General features: G+C 36.4%; 1 protein-coding gene across 1 annotated transcript in view; it reads right to left on the reverse strand.

Moving 5' to 3' along the window:
- LOC123559189 (ubiquitin carboxyl-terminal hydrolase 20-like) overlaps window positions 1–22,351 on the reverse strand; it is a 72,275-nt gene that overhangs the window by 21,557 nt on the left and 28,367 nt on the right. The window contains exons 7-19 of the mRNA XM_053524416.1: window positions 20,758–20,836; window positions 18,781–19,378; window positions 17,935–18,026; window positions 15,332–15,495; window positions 12,132–12,236; window positions 11,922–11,967; window positions 11,178–11,289; window positions 9,754–9,819; window positions 8,562–8,688; window positions 4,721–4,784; window positions 4,116–4,221; window positions 3,332–3,413; window positions 1,597–1,705 (exon numbers count right to left, since the gene is read on the reverse strand). Coding sequence (XP_053380391.1) covers window positions 1,597–1,705; window positions 3,332–3,413; window positions 4,116–4,221; window positions 4,721–4,784; window positions 8,562–8,688; window positions 9,754–9,819; window positions 11,178–11,289; window positions 11,922–11,967; window positions 12,132–12,236; window positions 15,332–15,495; window positions 17,935–18,026; window positions 18,781–19,378; window positions 20,758–20,836 — 1,750 coding nt within the window. The remainder of the gene's footprint in view (window positions 1–1,596; window positions 1,706–3,331; window positions 3,414–4,115; window positions 4,222–4,720; window positions 4,785–8,561; window positions 8,689–9,753; window positions 9,820–11,177; window positions 11,290–11,921; window positions 11,968–12,131; window positions 12,237–15,331; window positions 15,496–17,934; window positions 18,027–18,780; window positions 19,379–20,757; window positions 20,837–22,351) is intronic.

Raw genomic sequence — 22,351 nt, forward strand, 5'->3', positions numbered from 1 at the left:
TATGCAGCGCCACCAGAGTTCATTATTCATTTGTGACCAGGAGCCGGGTGTTAAGGCTTGGCGGATTCGAAACTGCTCATCGTAATCTCTCCACCCATTTCCCCCCTGGCGCATAGCACAATCCCGAATATTGAACATGTAATGAAGTAATTCATGGACTTTGTCACTGTGTGTTTGTAAATAAATGGATGCGTAAATGATAAAAGCGTTCGTCCATTTTTCTATGGTCATTATTTTGTCTTTGCACACTTGCTGTGACGCCTCAATTGACCGTCTGACGACAGTTTGAAAATGTTACCTGTGCAATAGTCAGACAATTCAACAGCCCCTTTTAAGAGTAAAGCGAGATTAGTATATTCCCCTCGACAGATCTGTTGTTTAAGTGTAGAGGGTACGTGAGCCGACAGGTCGTCGTTTGCCAAACGGACGGACGGAAAACTTCGCCCCGAATCTGACACATGCAAAGTTGACTCATTAAGTTGACTAGGAGGCAGGGAAACAAAATTATTACGAGCGATGCCACACCCCGTACTCGCATTTTTACTCAAACCTAACGGACTACATGGGTTTCTGCTGTTATCTGAAGGGAGAACACCTGAATCCAGTAAAATACGTTCAAAATCAATAACTGACCCACCTTTTTCTCCTTGCAGGAGCTGGTTGTCCCCTTCATCAAACTCTTCGTCTCCTAACGCCTGTGCTGCCGGACCACGTTGTGGGCTTCTATCCTCCTGACCAAGGTCATCGGCCCTCCTCTTCTGTCCGCGTGTATTCGGGCGGTTCTCCGGCTGATTTGCCACTGGTACCGGGTTGGCGTCGTTGTCTTGGGGTCTTGGCATACCCCTGCCATGCGCTCTACCTCGTGCCCTGCCTCCTCGTTGCCGCACTCTTCCACGTGGCATCTTACTAGCAGTTAAATTACTAATCTTATTACTCAGAACTAAAGAATTTATCGGTGTGACTTGTCAAAAGAAACAGCGTAAGTGAGACAGACTGCACGTGATTTTCGGTTTTATACTGTTATTTTAGACGACTGGCTCTCGGTTGAATGGTTTATTGCTATAAATAAAGGACTACAAAATCGGGAACCAGATTGACAGCTGATTGGCTACGTTTCTATGACAACAAACAAAACATTTCTCGAAATAAATAAATCAAATTATTTTAAATTAAAAATAATTTTTAGTAATTAAAACCAAGTGAAGCCACGGGCAGGGCTAATTTTGTACCATGGGTCATGATTTTGGTAGAAAACGACTAGACAATTCTCCAAACCATTTACCTGGGTCTTGTGGTTTTGGAGATGAAGATTTCTAATGTGTTTCTTTTTGGTTGATATACCATCCAAAATTCAGCATGGAATGGAATTCTTTGAGAACTTTTTGTTAGGGACTATCCAAGGAACAACCAGGCTAAGTTTCATCAACTTCAACCAAATGGTTTCAGAGAAAAAAGAAGTTTAAAGAAAGACGCTGACGTAGGATTAAAGCCAAATGACACCGGTCCATCCACTGATACTGACAGCTCACCCTTAGCTAAGTTCAAGTGAGCTATACAATTTCAAATAATGAACTAAGACTGTATCTTGACTGGTACCTTGATAAATTCTTCTAGTTCAGTTTTCTGCCTGTTTCTAAGCCTCTCCAGTTCCTTGTGACACTGTGTGCATGGAAACAGGTGATTGCACGATGGTCCCCCTCCAAACCTGTCAACAGTCATGCATTTTGTATATTATATACAGCACATTATTATTGTCAACATTAACAACTAATTAGGACACCTTAATGAATAATCGAATTTCTTCATGTGACATACATTTACTTAGTGTTTAATCTTGCTTTAAAATAGCTCATCAGTTTCTGAGATATGGACATTTCTTAAATCTTTTGCTATGGCTGTGTTTCCAATAGAAATCAAATATAAACCTGCAACTTCTGAAGTTAGATGACTTATTCAAATTATTATGCATATTTTTCACTGTGAGTAGTTACTTCCACAAATATGTCAGTCTGCGAATGGAGCAAAAATATATTCCTTGCAAAAACTTCTGATTTTATAGATTGCCATGTAAACAAGAGCTGTCTCCATAGGATGACACATGCCCCGGATGGCACTTTGAATGAATAGTTATGGCCGATGTTAGAGTTTAGGACCTTTGACCTACGGAGCTGGGTCTTGCGCACGACACGTCGTCTTACTGTGTCACACATTCAAGCGTAGTTATTTTAAAATCCATGCATGAATGACAAAGATATGGACCGGACACGCCCATCAATGCACTATCATGAAAAATGACCTTTAACGTCTAAGTGTGACCTTGACCTTTGAGCTACAGACCTGGGTCTTGCACACGACACGTTGCTTACTGTGGTACACATTCATGCCAAGTTATTTGAAAATCCTCCATGGATGACAAAGATATGGACCGGACACGCCCATCAATGCACTATCCTTTAAAGTCTAAGTGTGACCTTGACCTTTGAGCTACGGACCTGGGTCTTGCGGGCGACACATCGTCTTACTGTGGTACACATTCATGCCAAGTTATTTGAAAATCTATCCATCGATGACAAAGATATGGACCGGACACACCCATCAATGCACTATCCTTTAATGTCTAAGTGTGACCTTGACCTTTGAGCTACAGACCTGGGTCTTGCGCGCGACATGTCGTCTTACTGTGGTACACATTCATGCCAAGTTATTTGAAAATTCATCCATCGATGACAAAGATATGGACTGGACACGCCCATCAATGCACTATCCTTTAATGTCTAAGTGTGACCTTGACCTTTGAGCTACGGACCTGGGTCTTGCGCGCGACACGTCGTCTTACTATGGTACACATTCATGCCAAGTTATTTGAAAATCCATCCATCGATGACAAAGATATGGACCGGACACGGAAATTGCGGACAGACTGACAGACCGACTTTAATGTCTAAGTGTGACCTTGACCTTTGAGCTTCGGACCTGGGTCTTGCGCGCGACATGTCGTCTTACTGTGGTACACATTCATGCCAAGTTATTTGAAAATTCATCCATCGATGACAAAGATATGGACCGGACACACCCATCAATGCACTATCCTTTAATGTCTAAGTGTGACCTTGACCTTTGAGCTACGGACCTGGGTCTTGCGCGCGACACGTTGTCTTACTGTGGTACACATTTATGCCAAGTTATTTGAAAATCCATCCATCGATGACAAAGATATGGACCGGACACGAAAAATTGCGGACAGACTGACAGACCGACAGACGGTTCAAAAACTATATGCCTCCCTTCGGGGGCATAAAAAACTGACACAAGTGGTGACAACTAGTTTTACCTCTGGTGAAGGAATTCCCACATTGACTGTGTAAGTGGTTCTACCAGGTCCCCGATGTATTCTACCTTGCTGGGTGGCACTCCTGTAATATCAAACATGTTAATTACATACCACTTGTACAACTCCCATACCAATCATAAATACATTATACTACCACTAAGTTACCACCTTGTGAAGTTTTCATCAATTATATTAAAGAGATTGAAAAAAAAATGTAAAACAGAGTGATGCGGGTATTTCCTGTGGATATGAATTCATAGATGTTAACTGGATTTCAAGTGATAAAAATAACATAACATAAATGAGAATTACATTTGTTCATTAGAATCTGACACTGTGGGTCCAAAAATTAGTCCAAAAAGAACGGTCGACTTCATATAGTATATATAATAGAATTTATTAATAACTTGTGTTTTCCATATGATGCACTGTATTAAATCTTTTGCCAAATTGATTAGTTCACAGACATTTTTATTTTGTAATTTCTCAATCATGTAATGCACCCTCATCATATTTGATCAATCAAAACCAGAGCAAGTGTATTTTTGTCTGTTTGTTTATTATGGCAGTTACAACTGAATCAAGCAAGGGCGTAGGAATTTACATTTGAGTAAATATCTGTGTGGATTATTTTTGTATTGAAAAACATTTTTTAAACAAATATATGTTATACACAGATTTTACTGACTGCAGGATAAACAGAGGCTTGGGGTGGATAAACTTTGCTCCAACCTGAAGGATAAACTTAAGAAAGACAGTAACCTAATACTCTCTATGTACTAACCTCCATGAGGACATAAGAAATCTTGGTTAGTAATTGGTCCCGGCTCTGCAAAAGTGTTGAACCTGTTGATCCACTGCTTCGATACGAAGAAATGCATTAAACTTGGCTGAAAGTAAATATACAGATATCTTTAATATAAAACATGGTTTCAGACTTTATCTAGAATAACTGAAGATTTGAAGATAACAAATAATATTAGAACAGTATTTGGTGAAAAAGCAACTAATTGAGGTTGAAATACATTGTACTTGCATGATTTTCATCATATTTTATGTATATCAATAATGGGGTCACTGTTTTATGGATTACACAAGCTGCTTTGTAAATACATGCTGCCTTAAACTTACTGAAGCACCTTAACTTCTTTATTTACAATTATCCTTGACAGTGCTGTCTAAATTCAGAAGAAAATGGCATATATCTGGAGCAGTCACCTTTAAAATGATGTAAACATGGACTTTCTACACCTACTCCGATTAAAATCAAAATCATTCTTTAACAACTTCCCTTGTAGAAAATACATATGACAAGAACAAGTCGCTACAAAATATTCCGATATAAGACAACATCCACCTATCTGGAATCAAGTAAGAAGTATAAGTTACCTCTCCTTTACTCATCAGCTCCATGGCCTCCTGTCTCAAACTGTTCATATGGTCATTCTGTTTCCTACAATATAACATCTCAAGTATTCATACATTTACAGATGTATATTAAACTTGGGTTATAATTCTATGAAGCTAAAGTTGAAAGATGTAATGGTTCACAAGTTTACAGTAAAGTTCTGCTTCACAGCCCATCATAAGATATGAGTGCCAGTTCTTGAAAGAACCTAGTATTTCAATGCTGCAAGGTCCGAAAATAAGACCAGTCCACTATGACGTATTACCACCACTTTTTTGCAGTGATATTAGCTCAATTTGACTAATAAGTTCATGTGCAATTATTGATTTTACATAATGAGGAAATGTGGACCCAAATTATCTGATGTCAGGTTCTAAATTATTTGGGATATAAAGCAGATATGAAACTTATAGATTAAATGCTTCTCTGAATCTTTCAGGGTTAACATCAAATTTTGATAAAATTCTTTCTGAAAGATAAACGCAGAGAAACATATTTATGCAATGTTTTACTGCATTCTCTGTTGACAATTTTGTAATGGTCATAATTTTGTGATTCAACTGAATCATGTGCATACATTTAACTAATTATTTCTGTGAGAAGAAACCACCTACATTTTTCCATGTATGAATAAAAAAACTAATTAGGGTCCGGATAATAAGAGTGACTCTTTAATATGTCCACATTTTGCCAGTCTCCTAAGTGGTTTTAACTGCAGAACTTTACTGTACTTATACAAGAGGGTCATTGACCCTAAAGCGCTCACCTGTGTACAAGGTTTCAAGTGTGTTTGTAGTAGTACAGAGTTAGGTTTCTTCTATGTTAGCTTATATTATATACATTTCACACACATTTTTGAACCTAGGGCAATAATTTGAATAATTACGGCAGAAATTACAAATCTGATATCACATGCCAAATATAAAGGCCCTAGCCATTATTGATTCAGAGAAGAAGATTTTCAAAGTTTCTTATATAAAAAAAGACCTATAGTAAGTACATGTCAGACACAAGGGCGTGGCCATTTTTTTACCTTAAAGTAATAATTTGGACAAGTATGATAGATAGTCAAACCCTTATATCAAATGCCAAATATCAAAGCTCTAGAGAAAAGGATTTTTAAAGTCTGATAGCTAAAAACCTATTTTTAACCAAAAAGACCCATATGTTCAATGAACCGGAACTATTTGAACAACTTTGAAAGAGGGCTACCAAGAGATCATTTGTGTAAAGTTTCATCAAAATCCATTCCGTGGTTTTGGAGGAGATATTGTTTAAAGAAATTTTTGATGAAAAGTGACCAACGCCCTCTGGCGGCCATGTTTTTTGACGAATCAGAAAAATTTGAACAATATTTGTAGAAGGTCACACAAGAACCATTTGTGTAAAATTATTTCAAAATCGGGCTAGCAGTTTCACAAAAGAAGGTTTTTAAAGTTTCCACTATATACATATAGGGAAAAGTGACCACGCCCTCTGGCGGCCATGTTTTTTGACAAATCAAAATAATTTGAACAATTTTGGTAGAGGTTCACAAAAGTACCATTTGTGTGAAATTATTTTAAAATCTGGCTAGCAGTTTCACACAAGAAGATTTTTTTTTAATTTCCACTATATACATACAGTGAAACGTGACCATGCCCCCCCCCCCCCCCCCTGGCGGCCATGTTTTTTGACGAAACAGAAAAATTTGAGCAACATTTGTAGAAGGTCATACAAGAACCATCTGTGTAAAAATATTTTAAAATCGAGCTAGCAGTTTCACACGAGAAGATTTTTAAAGTTTCCACTATATACATATAGGGAAAGTGACCACGCCCAGAGGTGGCCATGTTTTTTGACAAATCAAAATAATTTGAACAATCTTGGTAGAGGGTCACACAAGGACTATTTGTGTAAAATTATTTCAATATCTGGCTAGCAGTTTCACACAAGATTTTTTTTAATTTCCACTATATACATACAGTGAAAAGTGACCACGCACCCCTGGCGGCCATGTTTTTTGACGAAACAGAAAAATTTGAGCAACATTTGTAGAAGGTCATACAAGAACCATCTGTGTAAAAATATTTTAAAATCGAGCTAGCAGTTTCACACGAGAAGATTTTTAAAGTTTCCACTATATACATATAGGGAAAGTGACCATGCCCAGAGGTGGCCATGTTTTTTGACGAATCAAAATAATTTGAACAATCTTGGTAGAGGGTCACACAAGGACCATTTATGTAAAATTATTTTAAAATCGGCCCAGCAGTTTCACAAAAGAAGATTTTTTAAATTTCCACTATATACGTATAGGGAAAAGTGACCACGCCCCCTGGTGGCCATCTTTTTTGACGAATTCGTATAATTTGAACAATCTTGGTAGAGGGTGACATAAGGACCATTTGTATGAAATTATTTTAAAATCGGACCATCGGTTTAGAAGGAGATGTCGTTGGAACAAGGAACACCCATGCAAAGTTTCAACAAAATCCATTCAGTAGTTTTGGAGATGTCTTTCAAACAATTGTTGACAATGGACGGATGCACGACGGACACAGCGTGATCACAATAGCTCACCCTGAGCATTGCCCAGGTGAGCTAATAAAAATATTAGCTGTCTCAAAAAGTTTTCAATGTGAGCCTTAAACCAATATACTGAAATCATTATTATTCATGAAAAACTATTTTTCTGTAAATTTCGAAGTTTCATCAATCTATGACATTTGAATAACAACGAAGAAACACATTCCCATTGATGTTATTTTTAAATCTTAAACAAGAGCTGTCACTAATGGTGACAAATGCCCCCGCAGCACCTTGACCTTTGACCTGGTGACCCCAAAGTCAGTAGGGGTGGTGTACTCAATAAGTACTATCAGCATGTGAAGTTTGAAGGTCCTGGGTTAAGTGGTTTGCATGTAAAGTGCCTTCATGCAAAAAGTTAATGTTGGCCCCTTTGACCTTGACCTTTGACCTGGTGATCCCAAAGTCAGTAGGGTTGGTGTACTCAATAAGTACTATCAGCACGTAAAGTTTGAAGGTCCTGGGTGAAGTGGTTCGCGAGTAAAGTGCCTTCATGCAAAAAGTTAACGTAGGCCCCTGTGACCTTGACCTTTGACCTGGTGACCCCAAAGTCAGTAGGAGTGGTGTACTCAATAAGTACTATCAGTATGTGAAGTTTGAAGGTCCTGGGTGCAGTGGTTCGCGAGTAAAGTGCCTTCATGCAAAAGGTTAACGTTGGCCCCTGTGACCTTGACCTTTGACCTGGTGACCCCAAAGTCAGTAGGGGTGGTGTACTCAATAAGTACTATCAGCATGTGAAGTTTGAAGGTCCTGGGTGCAGAGGTTTGTGAGTAAAGTGCCTTCATGCAAAAAGTAAACGTTGGCCCCTGTGACCTTGACTTTTGACCTGGTGACCCCAAAGTCAGTAGGGGTGGTGTATTCAATAAGTACTATCAGCATATGAAGTTGAAGGTCCTGGGTGCAGTGGTTCATAAGTAAAAGGCCCTCATGCAAAAAGTTAACGTTGGCCCCTGTGACCTTGACCTTTGACCTGGTGACCCCAAAGTCAGTAGGGGGGTGTACTCAACAAGTACTATCAGCATGTGAAGTTTGAAGGTCCTGGGTGCAGTGGTTCACGAGTAAAGTGCCTTCATGCAAAAAGTTAACGTTGTGGCGAACGAACGAACTAACTAACGGACGGACAGTTGAAAACTAATATGCCTCCCTTCGGGGGCATAAAAATACACTAATTCATGCCCTAATTTTAGGCTGAAACCACCATATATATGCTAAAGCACTTAACACTAATCTTAAGTAATAGTATGAGACAGTTACCTGTAAAACAGGACATATGCCTCGCAGTTGATCACCTGACTGACATCTACCTCTGTTACATACTGGTCATCAAACTCGTACCATTGCTCTGTGAATACGTTCTGACAATATGCCGTGTAATGACCACCTGAAAAATGTCGCATAATAACAGCTTTTTCCTTCATGATTTTAAGTATATGGAAATATAATCTGTACCCATAGAACTTAGAAGAACTGTAGCAGTGGTTTCCACAAATCATTAAATATTACTTTTTTATTTGATAGTTAAAACAGAGAGTTCTTGGAAAACTAATAAAAATCATCGAAAATTTTGGGTGGTTTATTTCTTATGTTCAAAGTTGTTTTTTTTCTACTTTATTTCTATATTGTTTAACTGATCCTCCGTTGCATAGTTTGAAGTTTCATCTCTGAAACATGAAAACATCAACAGCAGCTGTTTTAGTAATAGAAAGAGCACTGAAACTCGAGGGTAAACGATTTGTACGAGGGTGCGTAGCCCCGGAGTATAAATCGTTTACCCGAGATTTTTAATGTTCTTTCTGTTTTGTATCATAGCCATCCATATATGGTAGTTGTAGGTGTTCCACATTGCCATATACAGCAGTTCAGTGAGTACTTAAAATCCTTGCTTTACAAATATGTAAAGCCCAGGTAAAATAAACCAATGCTAGAGCAGAAAATCAATAAAATACACTTTGCTGTCTATTGTTTCAGACACGCTGGCATACTTTCTTATCCAACAGTGTGGTAACTGGCGTCCGGGTATTAAATACCTGCACACTTTTAGTTACTGCACCCTGTACTCAGTGTATACAAATTACCTGCACCAAACTTGTTAAGAAAAAACACCTAGCTATGATACAATCCTACGTTACATATCCTATCACAGCACACGTTTTCATATAAAGTAACATCTCATAAAATGAATGTATCTCGTATGTTGCGATGTAAGCAATCTTACTTGATCAAGCACTGACATAAGAAATGCTCCACCTTCACATGAAGTAAAAAAAAAGTGAGTTCATCAAACATTGTGAACACATAGGTTACGCATGTTTATCAGTGTAAATACTGGACCAATGTAACTATTTACTTGTCATTAGTTTTAGAGACATAGCTTTACATTAATGATGGCAAGACATGTAGCAGCAATAAAATCAGAATCAGAAGTGGGTTATATGAAACAGCTTACCCCCTGCAGTACCATGATGACATATAACTGCTACAAGATCATACGCTGTTACATTACTGCTGTGGTCTGAAATAAGATAATCATTTTAGGTTGTACACTCGTATGTTGTAACTGAAATCAATTAATCTGAAAATTTATGAAGAGCAATATATATAGATATCAAACAAACTATAAGTACATGTTTGATCATGTACTGTGAATTCATGTACACTTGGTAACTCCAATTCCAAGGGACCAAGCAGTTTACTTTGAGATATCTGAAATTTGAGTTAAAAATGATATGCATGATTTTGGAAATGGAACTTGGGAATTTCTTGGGGACAGTTGGACTTCTGAGATAAGCAGGTTCAAGATACAGTGGAACCTTCCTAATCCGAACCCCTCTAATCCGAAAACCTCTCTAAACTGAAAGAATTATTTGGTCATATTTTTTCTTACCGGTATTCATTTTTTTGGGGTAAAAATACCCTTGTAATCCGAAACCTCTCTACCTCGAAAACCGAACAAACTTTTGAGAATTGTATATCTAATTACATTAAAATCTACCCTTCTAATCCAAACATTAGTCAGTGTCTCTGATATAAATATTGCTCACTTCTGTCATTTTTGAGTCTGTTAACAAACAATCTTAACTATTACTCTTTATAAAGGTGTTGACAATAGGCCCTAACACTGGTAATCAAAAGTCATGTCAGATTTTTGCTTTGCAGAAGCGTGCAGTTAGCACAGGTTTGAAAGAAACAAGTCTAAGTAGTTTGTTTGTACAGAAATAAATAAGAATAGACATATGTGCAATAAGTACTGTCAATGTAATAGAACCTTATTAATCTGTATCTTCCTCACAAATTTTTGTAGAATTTGTTCATTAAAGCAGCAAATTGATTCACTAAATGGGGTACTAAATCGGATCGTTACAATAACCAGACAAGTAAATATATACTCCTTTTAGCTACCTTCTAGGAATGTAGGAGTGGTGAAAAAATGTTTACAAGTGATCTTGCGAAGTTAAATTAACACGAAATTTACATAACACTAAAGTTATCTAAATTATGCTTATTATTTTTTATTTGTCTTTTCACAAAAAGATAAATCTATACATTGTGTATAACAAATAGCCTAACTTATCATTCTGAAATAGAAACCTTTCTAATCCGAAAACCCCTCTAATCCAAACTTTTTTTCTGGTCCGAGCATGTTCGGATTAGACAGGTTCCATTGTACCTAGTTACAACTGTTTTTCGTTTGCACAAGATTTCATGGGGCATGAAGTTGTGGATTTCATATCTATAAGAATCCCATAAAATCATATACTGATATGACATAGGAAAATAATAGCCAATAATTAGCCAATCAATATTTCAAACAACTGTTTGTCATGTCCTGTTACATGTAGAAAAGACTATGGAGGTTTGATGGTATTTTACCTTTGTGTAGATATGGTTTCATGTCAAGATTTGTAAGAGGAAATGACACGTAGGTGCTGATCTTTGATGAGTAAAATTCATGTCGAAATCTCTTCAGGTGTATACATAATATCTGTAACAAAGACAAAAGTAAAAAATTCCCTTAGTTTATACAAATTTATTTTAGCTCGACTGTGATGAAAGCTTCAAGCTGATTTGAATCACTCTCGAGTCTGCTTCCTGGAAAAACCAGAACTGGTGTCATATGAGAGCATGGTCATGACCCCAGTGGGGCTTGAACCCACAACCCCCTGGTTGAGCGGCTGACACCTTAACCACTAGACCAATGCTCCCTGTTTCAACTTCCATTTTCTATTTCTATTTCTGTTGCTATGTCAGTATGTTTCAGGTGAATTCATAGCAGTTCATGTCACATCACTGCTGTACTGAAGATTCAGTTATCTGCCACTAAATGGTAGTAGCTTACAATGCAATATTTTGAGAAATAATAATAGAACATGTTGTACTTTGAGAGATTTTTTTTTTTTCTTAATAATGTTGCAAAGGAATGCATGTTGCATTTGGCATGTCTAACAGACTGAGGAAAACATTGCAAACAGCAGACAGGCAAGTGCAACTGCCACACAAGAATCTAATCTGCCAAAGACATATATTTAGCTATGAAGACTAAACATCAGATAAAAAATACAGTTTATATATGCTTGTAGTGACTTTCTTACACTGAATCAAGTACAAAAATCTTACCTCTGGTAACTGCAAAACTTTGGAATATTTCAATCCGTTCCTCAACCTGTAAAACAAACAAGATGAAAAAATGCAACAAAGTTGTTACTCCCATCTCATAGCACCAAATCAGTAAACTAAGTTAGCTTTTATTGAAAGAAAAATACAGAAAATGTAAGAGGCACGCTAAAATGAAAAATAAACAAATCAGAACTGAAGCTGTGTACATACTTTTTACATTTTTCACAGCTGTACATGTTATCTCCCTTTAGCTCGTCTGCAGAGAAAAATGCAGCCAAACAATCTTGTAGTGTTATAACAGGTCCCAGAAACCAGCTGCAAAATTATAAATAACAAATTTCAGTATGTACGATACAGGGCATCATAATTTATTAAGACTTGTCAATAGAGCACAAATAAAAAATTCATTTGTAACTGCTATATCTGGATTGCTTTCTAATTTGTATATTGCACCACTTTTTTTACACAATACTAAGTCCCTGGCCTTTACAGTTTTATTTAAAAAGAGCATAGTGAGTAAGTGATACAGTAAAATAATATATATATATATATATATATATATATATATATATAGTACTAAAGCCTAATAAAATAAAGTCTGTTATACATGTATATATAACCTATGTCAAAACATTTTAACAAAATAATGAAAATGAGAAACAATAGGTGTGGCCCGCTATACCCTATGGTCATGGGTTCGAACCCCAATGGGAACACAAACACACCTTCTCAACTGACATCAGAATTGGTTTTTCAAGGAAGCAGACTCAAGAGTGATTTAAATAGGCTTTCATCACAATCCTGCTACAATGAATTTAGTAGAAAGTTAATACAAGAAACTAATCAAACACAAAAAGATAGCCTCATAAAGGCTTTATTACAAATGAACTGAGAGCCATAAATCAGAACATGATTCCTTGAAACATCTACACATCATGTATGATAACCTGAGAAACTGGGGAGTTCAAAGCACAAGAATTGCATTATGTATGGATGGAAAATGCCAGACCCCATCCCTTCTTTATTGGGTCTAAAATGAAATTTTTGACGTGTATGTATGTTATATTCATGGGAGGAGATAAGCGGCTAATCTGGTGGTTGGCTAAATACTGGATATGTTTTACAAGGAGGAAAGGTATAATACATGTACAGTAAACACCGGCTATAGTGAACTCCTCTGGACCAGCAAAATATGTTACTTATATCTGCAGTTTATCATAAATGTAGAGCCAAAAAATTCGTTATAAACAGTAACAGATTCATATAATGATATAACCATGTGTAAATAAAAATTTCTGTATGTGCATATAGAACAATAAATTGCACTTATAGCACTGTTTTGGTTGTAGGTTTAAGCAAACAATTCTGTTAAATAGATCTATTGCACATCACATCAGAAACATGATGCTCAACAAAAAATACTTATATAGAATTTCTTATTATGATTTTTTTTTTTGGTTCGCTACACCTGATGAGTGTTTTTTTAAGATTTGGACATGACTTTATATCCAATAATTTGCTATAACTGTGTTTACTGTAACCATTTTACTTTACATAGAAATAAAGAAAGGCAAAAATAAGGATACTGTACAGTATTTGAAATTGTTCCTTAAAACTGGAAATTCAGTATAACTATGTTTGTAATAAGTGAAGTTTACTGCAAACAGGCTTAAAATAGAATAACCATAACAATAAACACAAGGTGATAAGAACCAAACTATAAATTCAACTGTATTACCAAACCTCCACGGAAATACTGATACAATAAACAACAAGAACGTCATATGTCTCATTTATCATTACTGCTGTTAGATATAAAAAAAACAAAACTTCTGTACCCTTGCATTAACAATCACAATGTATTTTCAAGAAGATTTTCCTCTCAATTAAACTAAACCCTCAACCACTTAATATAAATAAATAGCAAAAATACAAAATTTAAGGCAACCGCAAAAGAACCCTAAGCAAAAGTTCTATCTCTAGAGAAATGAAGTGACAATGTAATAGAGGCAGATAATGGAAGAAACAAGAACACTGTCTGTGGGTGCCAACGCTCATCTGTAAGAACTTGATGTAAGACAATCAGTAAAAGGAGTTACGGTACTTGGCCTTCTTATTCATCTTCTGATGATAAAACACGTACAGTATAAAGTTTCAAAGCTCAGTACTCAAGTAAAGTAGAAATAAGCAAAAGAGTAAACAACAACAAATACCAATTTTCTACGATAAAAAGGGCCAAAATTCTGACATAATGCAGAAGAGTAATATTTCTTGATCTACAAATTAATCTAACGAAAATAACAAATGTACAAAATTTCAAAGCTATAGCACTTATTGTCTTATAGTATTTAAGTAAATTGGATCTTAACAAAAATTCCATTTTTTTTCTAAGTACATGTACAAAAAGGACCATAATTCTTATACAAGATCACCAGAGTTGATCTGGCCTTCTGACCTAGTTTTTGACCCCACATGACCCAGTTTCAAACCTGACCTAGAGATCATCTATATAAACATTCTGACCAAGTTTCAAAAAGACTGGGTCACAACTGTGGCCTCTACAGTGTTAACAAGTTTTTCCTTTCATTTGACCGGTTGACCTAGTTTTTGACACCACATGGCCCATATATAAACTTGACCTAGAGATAATCAAGACAAACATTCTGACCAATTCTCATGGGTTTCAAACTTAAACCGTGGACTCTACAGTGTTAACAAGATTTTCCTTTGATCTGACCGGGTGACCTAGTTTTTGACCCTATACGATCCAGATTCGAACTTGATCTAGAGGTCATCAAGACATATATTCTGACCGATTCTCATGAGTTTCAAACTTAAACTGTTGACTCTAGAATGTTAACAAGATTTTCCTTTGATCTGGCCTACTGACCTAGTTTTGGACCCCACATGACCCAGTTTCAAACTTGACCTAGAGATCATCTATACAAACATTCTGACCATTTTTTCAAAAAGATTGGGTTATAACTGTGGCCTCTAGAGTGCTAACAAGCTTTTCCTTTGATTTGACCGGGTGACCTAGTTTTTGACCCCACGTGACCCAGATTCGAACTTTACCCAAACTTAGACTAGATGAACATTATTACAAGCTCTCCCAATTTCTATCTTGCTTATCTTTTCATCTGCTCTAAAAAGTATGAGCCAAGCCATACCCACCTCGCTAAAAACTAAATTTTGTCTATTTGATCTGTTGTGTTTAACATCGCAACTACACAATTATAGGTCATTGGGAGACTTTCTAGCTTTGATTACTGAGGAAGACCCCAGGTGCCCGGGGCATTATTTCATCACCAATGGGCACCTGGGTAGAATGATCGACCCTCCGTAAGCCAGAAGGATGGCTTCCTCACACGAAGAACTCAACACCCCAAGTTAAATTTTGTCAAATTTACCTCCTCATCCAGCCCATCATCCACTGTAACCAACCTTGATGGACCTCGCTACAAGCTCCACCTTTCTGTCCAGTGTTATGACTTGAGGAGTGCAACATATGTACATGGTCCTTCGATGGTATAGGTAATGACAGGTCTTGAAAAGTCTCCTTTGTTGTAGATACCTGTCAATTCATTAAATAATGTAAAAGCACATAATTTCGCTGGGTCAACATTTCATGAATTTGAAATTTTGAGTACGTTCGCAAGTTTAATATTCGCGAAATTGTAAAAATGGTATCCTACTTTAATTTGAATTATACTAATGGTGAATATTTACGTGAGGATTAATTTTCGCGGAATGTAGGGCCTTGCGAATATAGCAAAAATTAAACCCTCGCGAAAATTTCTGCTTTTACAGTAGTAAGAATCAGACCAGATAATGAATGAAGAATTATCTCTTACTAGCTTACTTCTATCATTCTATGTCCTTTAACTAGAGCTTTATATAAATTGTATATCTAATTTTTAGCTCGACTATTCATAGAATAGTAGAGCTATTGGACTCGCCCATGCGTCCGCGTCCGTGTCCCGATTTGGTTAAGTTTTTGTATGTAAGCTGGTATCTCAGCAACCACTTGTGGGAATGGATTGAAACTTCACACACTTATTCACTGTGATAAACTGACCTACACTGCACAGGTTCCATAACTCTATTATGCTTTTTTACAAAATTATGCCCCTTTTTCGACTTAGAAATTTTTGGTTAAGGTTTTGTATGTAAGCTGGTATCTCAGTAACCACATGTGGGAATGGACTGAAACTTCACCCACTTATTTACTGTGATAAACTGACTTACACTGCACAGGTTCCATAACTCTATTTTGCTTTTTTACAAAATTATGCCCCTTTTTCTACTTAGAATTTTTTGGTTAAGGTTTTGTATGTAAGCTGGTACCTCAGTACTCACTAATTGGAATGGATTGAAACTTCACACACTTGTTCACTGTCATGATCTGACATGCACAAAGCAGGTCCCATAACTTTATTTTGCTTTTTTTCAAAATTATGCCCCTTTTTCAAAATAGAAATTTTTGGTTAAGTTTTTGTATGTAAGCTGGTATCTCAGTATCCACTAATAGGAAAGGATTGAAATTGCACACACTTGTTCACTGTCATGATATGACAGTGACATGCAATGCAAAGGGTCAATAACTCAACTTCGCATTTTTCAAAATTATGCTCCTTTTTCGACTTAGGAGTTTTTGGTTAAATTCCTATTATGTAAGCTGGTATCTTAGTACCCACTAATGGGAATGGATTGAAACTTCACACACTTGTTCACTGTCATGAGCTGATAAGCACTATGTAGGTTCCATAACCCTATTTTACTTTTTTACTAAATTATGTCCCTTTTTCGACTTTCGTATTCATTCAATCGACAAGGCTGTTGAATAGTCGAGCGTTGCTGTCCTCCGACAGCTCTTGTTTAATCTGTGGTAAAATCATAAGAGCCAAAGTTGTTGTTGTTCCCAACTTCTTGAAGTATACAAGTTGATATTATGTTGTGGACAAAAAATATCAAATTACATAGCTGTTTATGTTAATGACCAAGTGCTGAACTGTCAGGTTTAAGATTTTTACTTTTAAGTTACTTTTACAATGTTTTTTTTTCAAATTTACCAATAAACCACTAGAAAACAAGAGGGCCAAGATGGCCCTATATCGCTCACCTGAGAAACACACCATAACAGTGTAAACATGATTGACCTAGTGATTTCATGGAAACAAATATTCTGACCAATTTTCATTAAGATTGGACCAAAAATGTGGTCTCTTAAGTGTAAACAAGTATTTTCTTCAATTTGACCTAGTGACCTAGTTTTTGAGCCAAGATGACCTTCATTTGAACTTGACCTAGATTTGATCAAGGCAATCATTCTGACCAAATTTCATGAACCTCAATTGAAAAATACAGCCTCTATCGCATACGAAACATTTTTCTTTGATTTGTCCTAGTGACCTAGTTTTTGACCCCAGATGACCCATATTCAAACTTGACCTTATTTTCATCAAGGCTTTCATTCTGACCAAATTTCATGAAGATCAATTGAAAAATACAGACTCTATCGCATACACAAGGTTTTTCTTTGATTTGACCTAGTGACCTAGTTTCTAAACCCAGATGACCCATATTCGAACTTGACCTAGATTTCATCAAGGCAATCATTCTGACCAAAATTCATGAAGATCAATCGAAAAATACAGCCTCTATCGCATACACAAGGTTTTTCTTTGGTTCGACCTAGTGACCTATGTGTGACCCCAGATGACCCATTTTCGAACTTGGCCTAGACTTTATCAAGGCAATCATTCTGACAAAATTTCATGAAGATCAGTTGAAAAATACAGCCTCTATCGCATACACAAGCTAAATGTTTACAGACGACAGATGCCGGACATTGAGCGATCACAATAACTGTGATCTGAGATGAGCTAAAAAGTAAACAGTTTCTGCTGAAGAGAAAGCAGTAACCATCTGCTTTGGATTTTACCTGGAGTCAACTGTTTGGGGTAAAGAACATGATTTTCCTTTGAATAAACCAACTGGAGAAGGTACATACCCTTTCACAAGTGAGACATTGTACAGAACTACTCAGCTTGCCATCAAATATATCTGATATCACACTCTGGTACTGAACTGTTTTCTTCGAGCCTGTTAATTTATAACACATAATCATTAATGTTAGGTTACAAAAATTTCTCATTGGGAAATACCGCTGTTTAACTTAATGGTATCTAGTCAGAGTCCATGGTCATTATTCATCAATTTTAAAGTCTGACACTTAAACTCAGCAAATAGTCAATTTGTTATAACTCTGTTTCAAGCAAATCTACACACTGAGATGAAATTTTGCTGAGCTGTGTGTAACTCTAGGATGCACATTCATGCAAAGTTTCATTAAAACGTATCTATTATTGGCAGATCAAAAAGAATATTTAGCCTTTAAAAATCTATATCTATATTTCAGACTTTAACACAGATGAACACACTGTCACAGGCCCTGGGTATAATAGGATGCTCTCTGACTCTAGAGGTTCAAGCACTTCTGTATTCTACTAATAAACATAATCCGGAAGACAGCAGTCACAAGTCTATCACAGCAAAGAAACAACTGGTTCCTCAGTAGTAGAACAAAGTTAATACAATAACAACTTAACTAGAACAAGTCGTTATTTCGCATTCAAATGACCCTACAGTTATTCTACCTCATAATAAATTATAAAATAGAATGCAGTTTGTTCATATTTCATTACCTCCCCATAAACAGACTCAATCAAACAGAGTCTGCTATATGTACATAAAAATTAAAGCAGCTATTAGATACATTGAGGCACTGGTACCTATTATTTCTTGTACAGAACTAAGACAATAGGATTGGTATTCTAATAACTCTGTTCTCACTTACTTGTTCCAACAGATTGATTAAATTTCCCTTGCTGATGTTTGTTGTAGGTGCTTGTCTGTTCCCGGTCTGTGGAACCCGATGTTGTCCTGTTGCCACGGCGACGTGATCGTAATGGTTCAACTTCAGCATCCACGTAATCTCCAGAATCACTTCTCTGATCATCAGAACATGTGCTTGTATTGTCCCCAACTTTTTTGGACATATTTAAACTGTCTTTTTTATCTTTAAGATAGCTTGGTCTATTCAAGACATCAGCTGTATCCTCTGACTTACTGAAGGAATTCTTTGATCTCATTTGCCTTGTAGATAACGTCATTTTTGAAAAGTTGCTTATATCACTGTTTTCATCACTTGAATTATTGGTTTCACGCTCACTTCCTATTGCAGAATCACATGTTTCATAATCTCCATCTGACTGGCTGCTGGTACTGCTCGTATCCATTGACAACTGTCGATCATGCCGGCCAATCACACTAGAGCTGTGGTGTTCCTCATGAATATCAGTCTCCTCCTCCCTGTCATCAGCCTCCTCTATGATTGGTTGCTTACACTCTTCATGAAGCTGGTCCATGAAACATCTCAGAAATTCTTGAGTATCCTGCAATACAGTTAGATATAACTGTAAAAGTGTTTCAAAATCATATAAACAATTTGTTTGTGAATAGTATTATTAACTTCAAAGCCTGTAGGCTTAACATAGCTTTTTACCTGAATTTAACTGAGAGCTGAAACATGCAAGCAACTTCAATGAAATGATATCATTAGTTCAATTGTGTTTTTTATCAGTGCAGCATTTTAGGTTGTAGGAAATACATGTATGATTGATTCTTTCTTAAGTTAAGAGCTGCTGTTAAGCCCAGTGGCTTGATGGTAGTGAGCTAACCTCTTGATGGTAGGGTAGTGGGATCAAACCCAACAAGAAAATGATTGTAGTATCCTTTGGCACAACTGTTTAGTGAAAAATGCCTCCTCTCTTTCTCTGTAAAGGTTAATCCAGCTGGAATGAGTCTTGCAAGCGATTACAAGAAATATAGGGGCTTGCTGTTAGATCTAGAACTGTAACCTTGGCCCAATTTGATAATGATACAAATATTTCAGGAAAAGTATTCTATGGATTGCAGAGATATAAATCTGATACAGTCTCCTAGGCTCAAACCTTGACATAATATAACTGGGAAGTGAGTTTTATATTTTTTCTTGATGTGAACAACATATCAAAGTTTCATGAAAATCATTCAAAAGATGTAGGAGATATTTTCCTTAACCTGTCTCCCTAACCTAGGCCAACATGACTGAACACAGTTTCTGTATCTTGTAATAATGAAGTAAACATCTGACCAAAGTTTCATGAAGATCAACAAGTGGTTTATAAGGTATGGACTGACACAAAACTATACAGGTGAACAGACTAATGGACAATTTAAAAACTGTATTCCTCCTCATTTCACAGGGGATAACAACAACAACATAATTATAGTGCTCTCCAAACAAACAGAAACTAGAGCTGTCAAATGAGTGATGAATTATACACCCCACAATACGGCCTTGTCACAGAAGTAAGTCAATGTCAAAGTCGAACCTCAAAATCAATAGGGGTCATCTGCTGCTCATGATCAACCTCCCTATTAATTTTCGCGATCCTAGGCTCAAGCGTTCTCAAGTTATCGTCCAGAAACAGTTTAACTGTTCCGGGTCACTGTGACCTTGACCTTTGACCTACTGAACTCAAAATCAATAAGTGTCATCTGCTGGTTATAACCAAGCTCCCTATCGACTTTCATGATCCTAGTCCCAAGCATTCTCAAGTTATCGTCCAGAAACAGTTTAACTGTCCCAGGTCATTGTGACCTTGACCTACTGACCTCAAAGTCAAACCTGACCTGAATTTTTTGATGATACACATGTGTACCAAAGTTTATGATCCTAGGCCCATGGGGGTATAATGACTTAATGTGTGAGTATTAGCTGAAGTGTTACCTGCTGAGAGTAGCCTCGAAACATCGGGTGAACAAGCTTGATCCCACTGACAATACCACTGGGTACCAAATAACTTGGTCTGTAAATAAAAAATATCAAATACTTAACTAGGGTAATCATCAATTTCAGGAGTGACAATATACCAGTTTAGTTCTTCTCTTCACATACGGAATACATGTTTACTACAGAGATACTTATTACATTTGGGCCATTCCATGACAAAACCTTTATCAGAAAATCAAAATTGAGATTCATGAAGAACATACCAGTACTTTTATCTTTCAAATCTGAAAATTTGATCACATTATCTTCACTATTTCAAGACTCACAATGCTTTTAAGTAAGTCGCCAAAGGTATTTTACAGACGTAACATTTAGAACGTCATGCAAACAATCTAACCATGTAATTTTCCCTTCATCACAGACCTTTTATCTAGACACCTCTGTATTCCCATGATGCGTGGGTGCTTTTGAATTTTGGCTGCCACGACAACACAAATAGCATTTATTTTAAAAATATGGTAAAATCTGATTTGACTTAAATAACTGAATAACTGAATATACTAGTTCCTAGTTTTTGCATGAACATAAGAAAAATAATTATTTTCCAGTATTTTAAACTATTTATTATGCAATAATTACATCATGTCACTAATACAGGTTTTCTCATGGAACAACAAGTACCAAGGACTAATAACGTTACTACATCTTAATAACTTTTCATGAAGCAATATTTCATTCAGACACTACATCTCACTAACATTTTACAATGCCATATTTCATTCATGCACTATATGTAACCTTTTACCATGCCATATTTCATTCATGCACTATTTCCCACTAATCTTTTACCATACCATATTTCTTTCATACACTATACCCACTAACCTTTTACAATGCCATATTTCATTCATACACTATATCTAACTAACCTTTTACACAGCCATACTTCATTCATACACTGTATCTCACCAACCTTTTACGCTGCCATACTTCATTCATACACTGTATCTCACCAACCTTTTACGCTGCCAAACTTCATTTCATACATAGGCATATTTCATTCATACACTTTATCCAACTAACGTTTTACACTGCCATACTTCTTTCATACACTGTATCTCACTAACCTTTTACGCTGCCAAACTTCATTACATACACTGTATCTCATTAAGCTTTTATGCTGCCATACTTTATTCATACACTGTATCTCACTAACCTTTTACACTGCCATACTTCTTTCATACACTGTATCTCACTAACCTTTTACGCTGCCAAACTTCATTACATACACTGTATCTCATTAAGCTTTTATGCTGCCATACTTTATTCATACACTGTATCTCACTAACCTTTTACACTGCCATACTTCATTCATACACTGTATCTCACTAATCTTTTACACTGCCATACTTCATTCATACACTGTATCTCACCAACCTTTTATGATGCCATACTTTATTCATACACTGTATCTCACCAACCTTTTATGCTGCCATACTTTATTCATACACTGTATCTCACTAACCTTTTACACTGCCATACTTCATTCATACACTGTATCTCACCAACTTTTTATGCTGCCATACTTTAT

This window comes from Mercenaria mercenaria, chromosome 15 (genome assembly GCF_021730395.1).
Source record: "Mercenaria mercenaria strain notata chromosome 15, MADL_Memer_1, whole genome shotgun sequence".
Classification (NCBI taxonomy): Eukaryota; Metazoa; Mollusca; class Bivalvia; order Venerida; family Veneridae; genus Mercenaria; species Mercenaria mercenaria.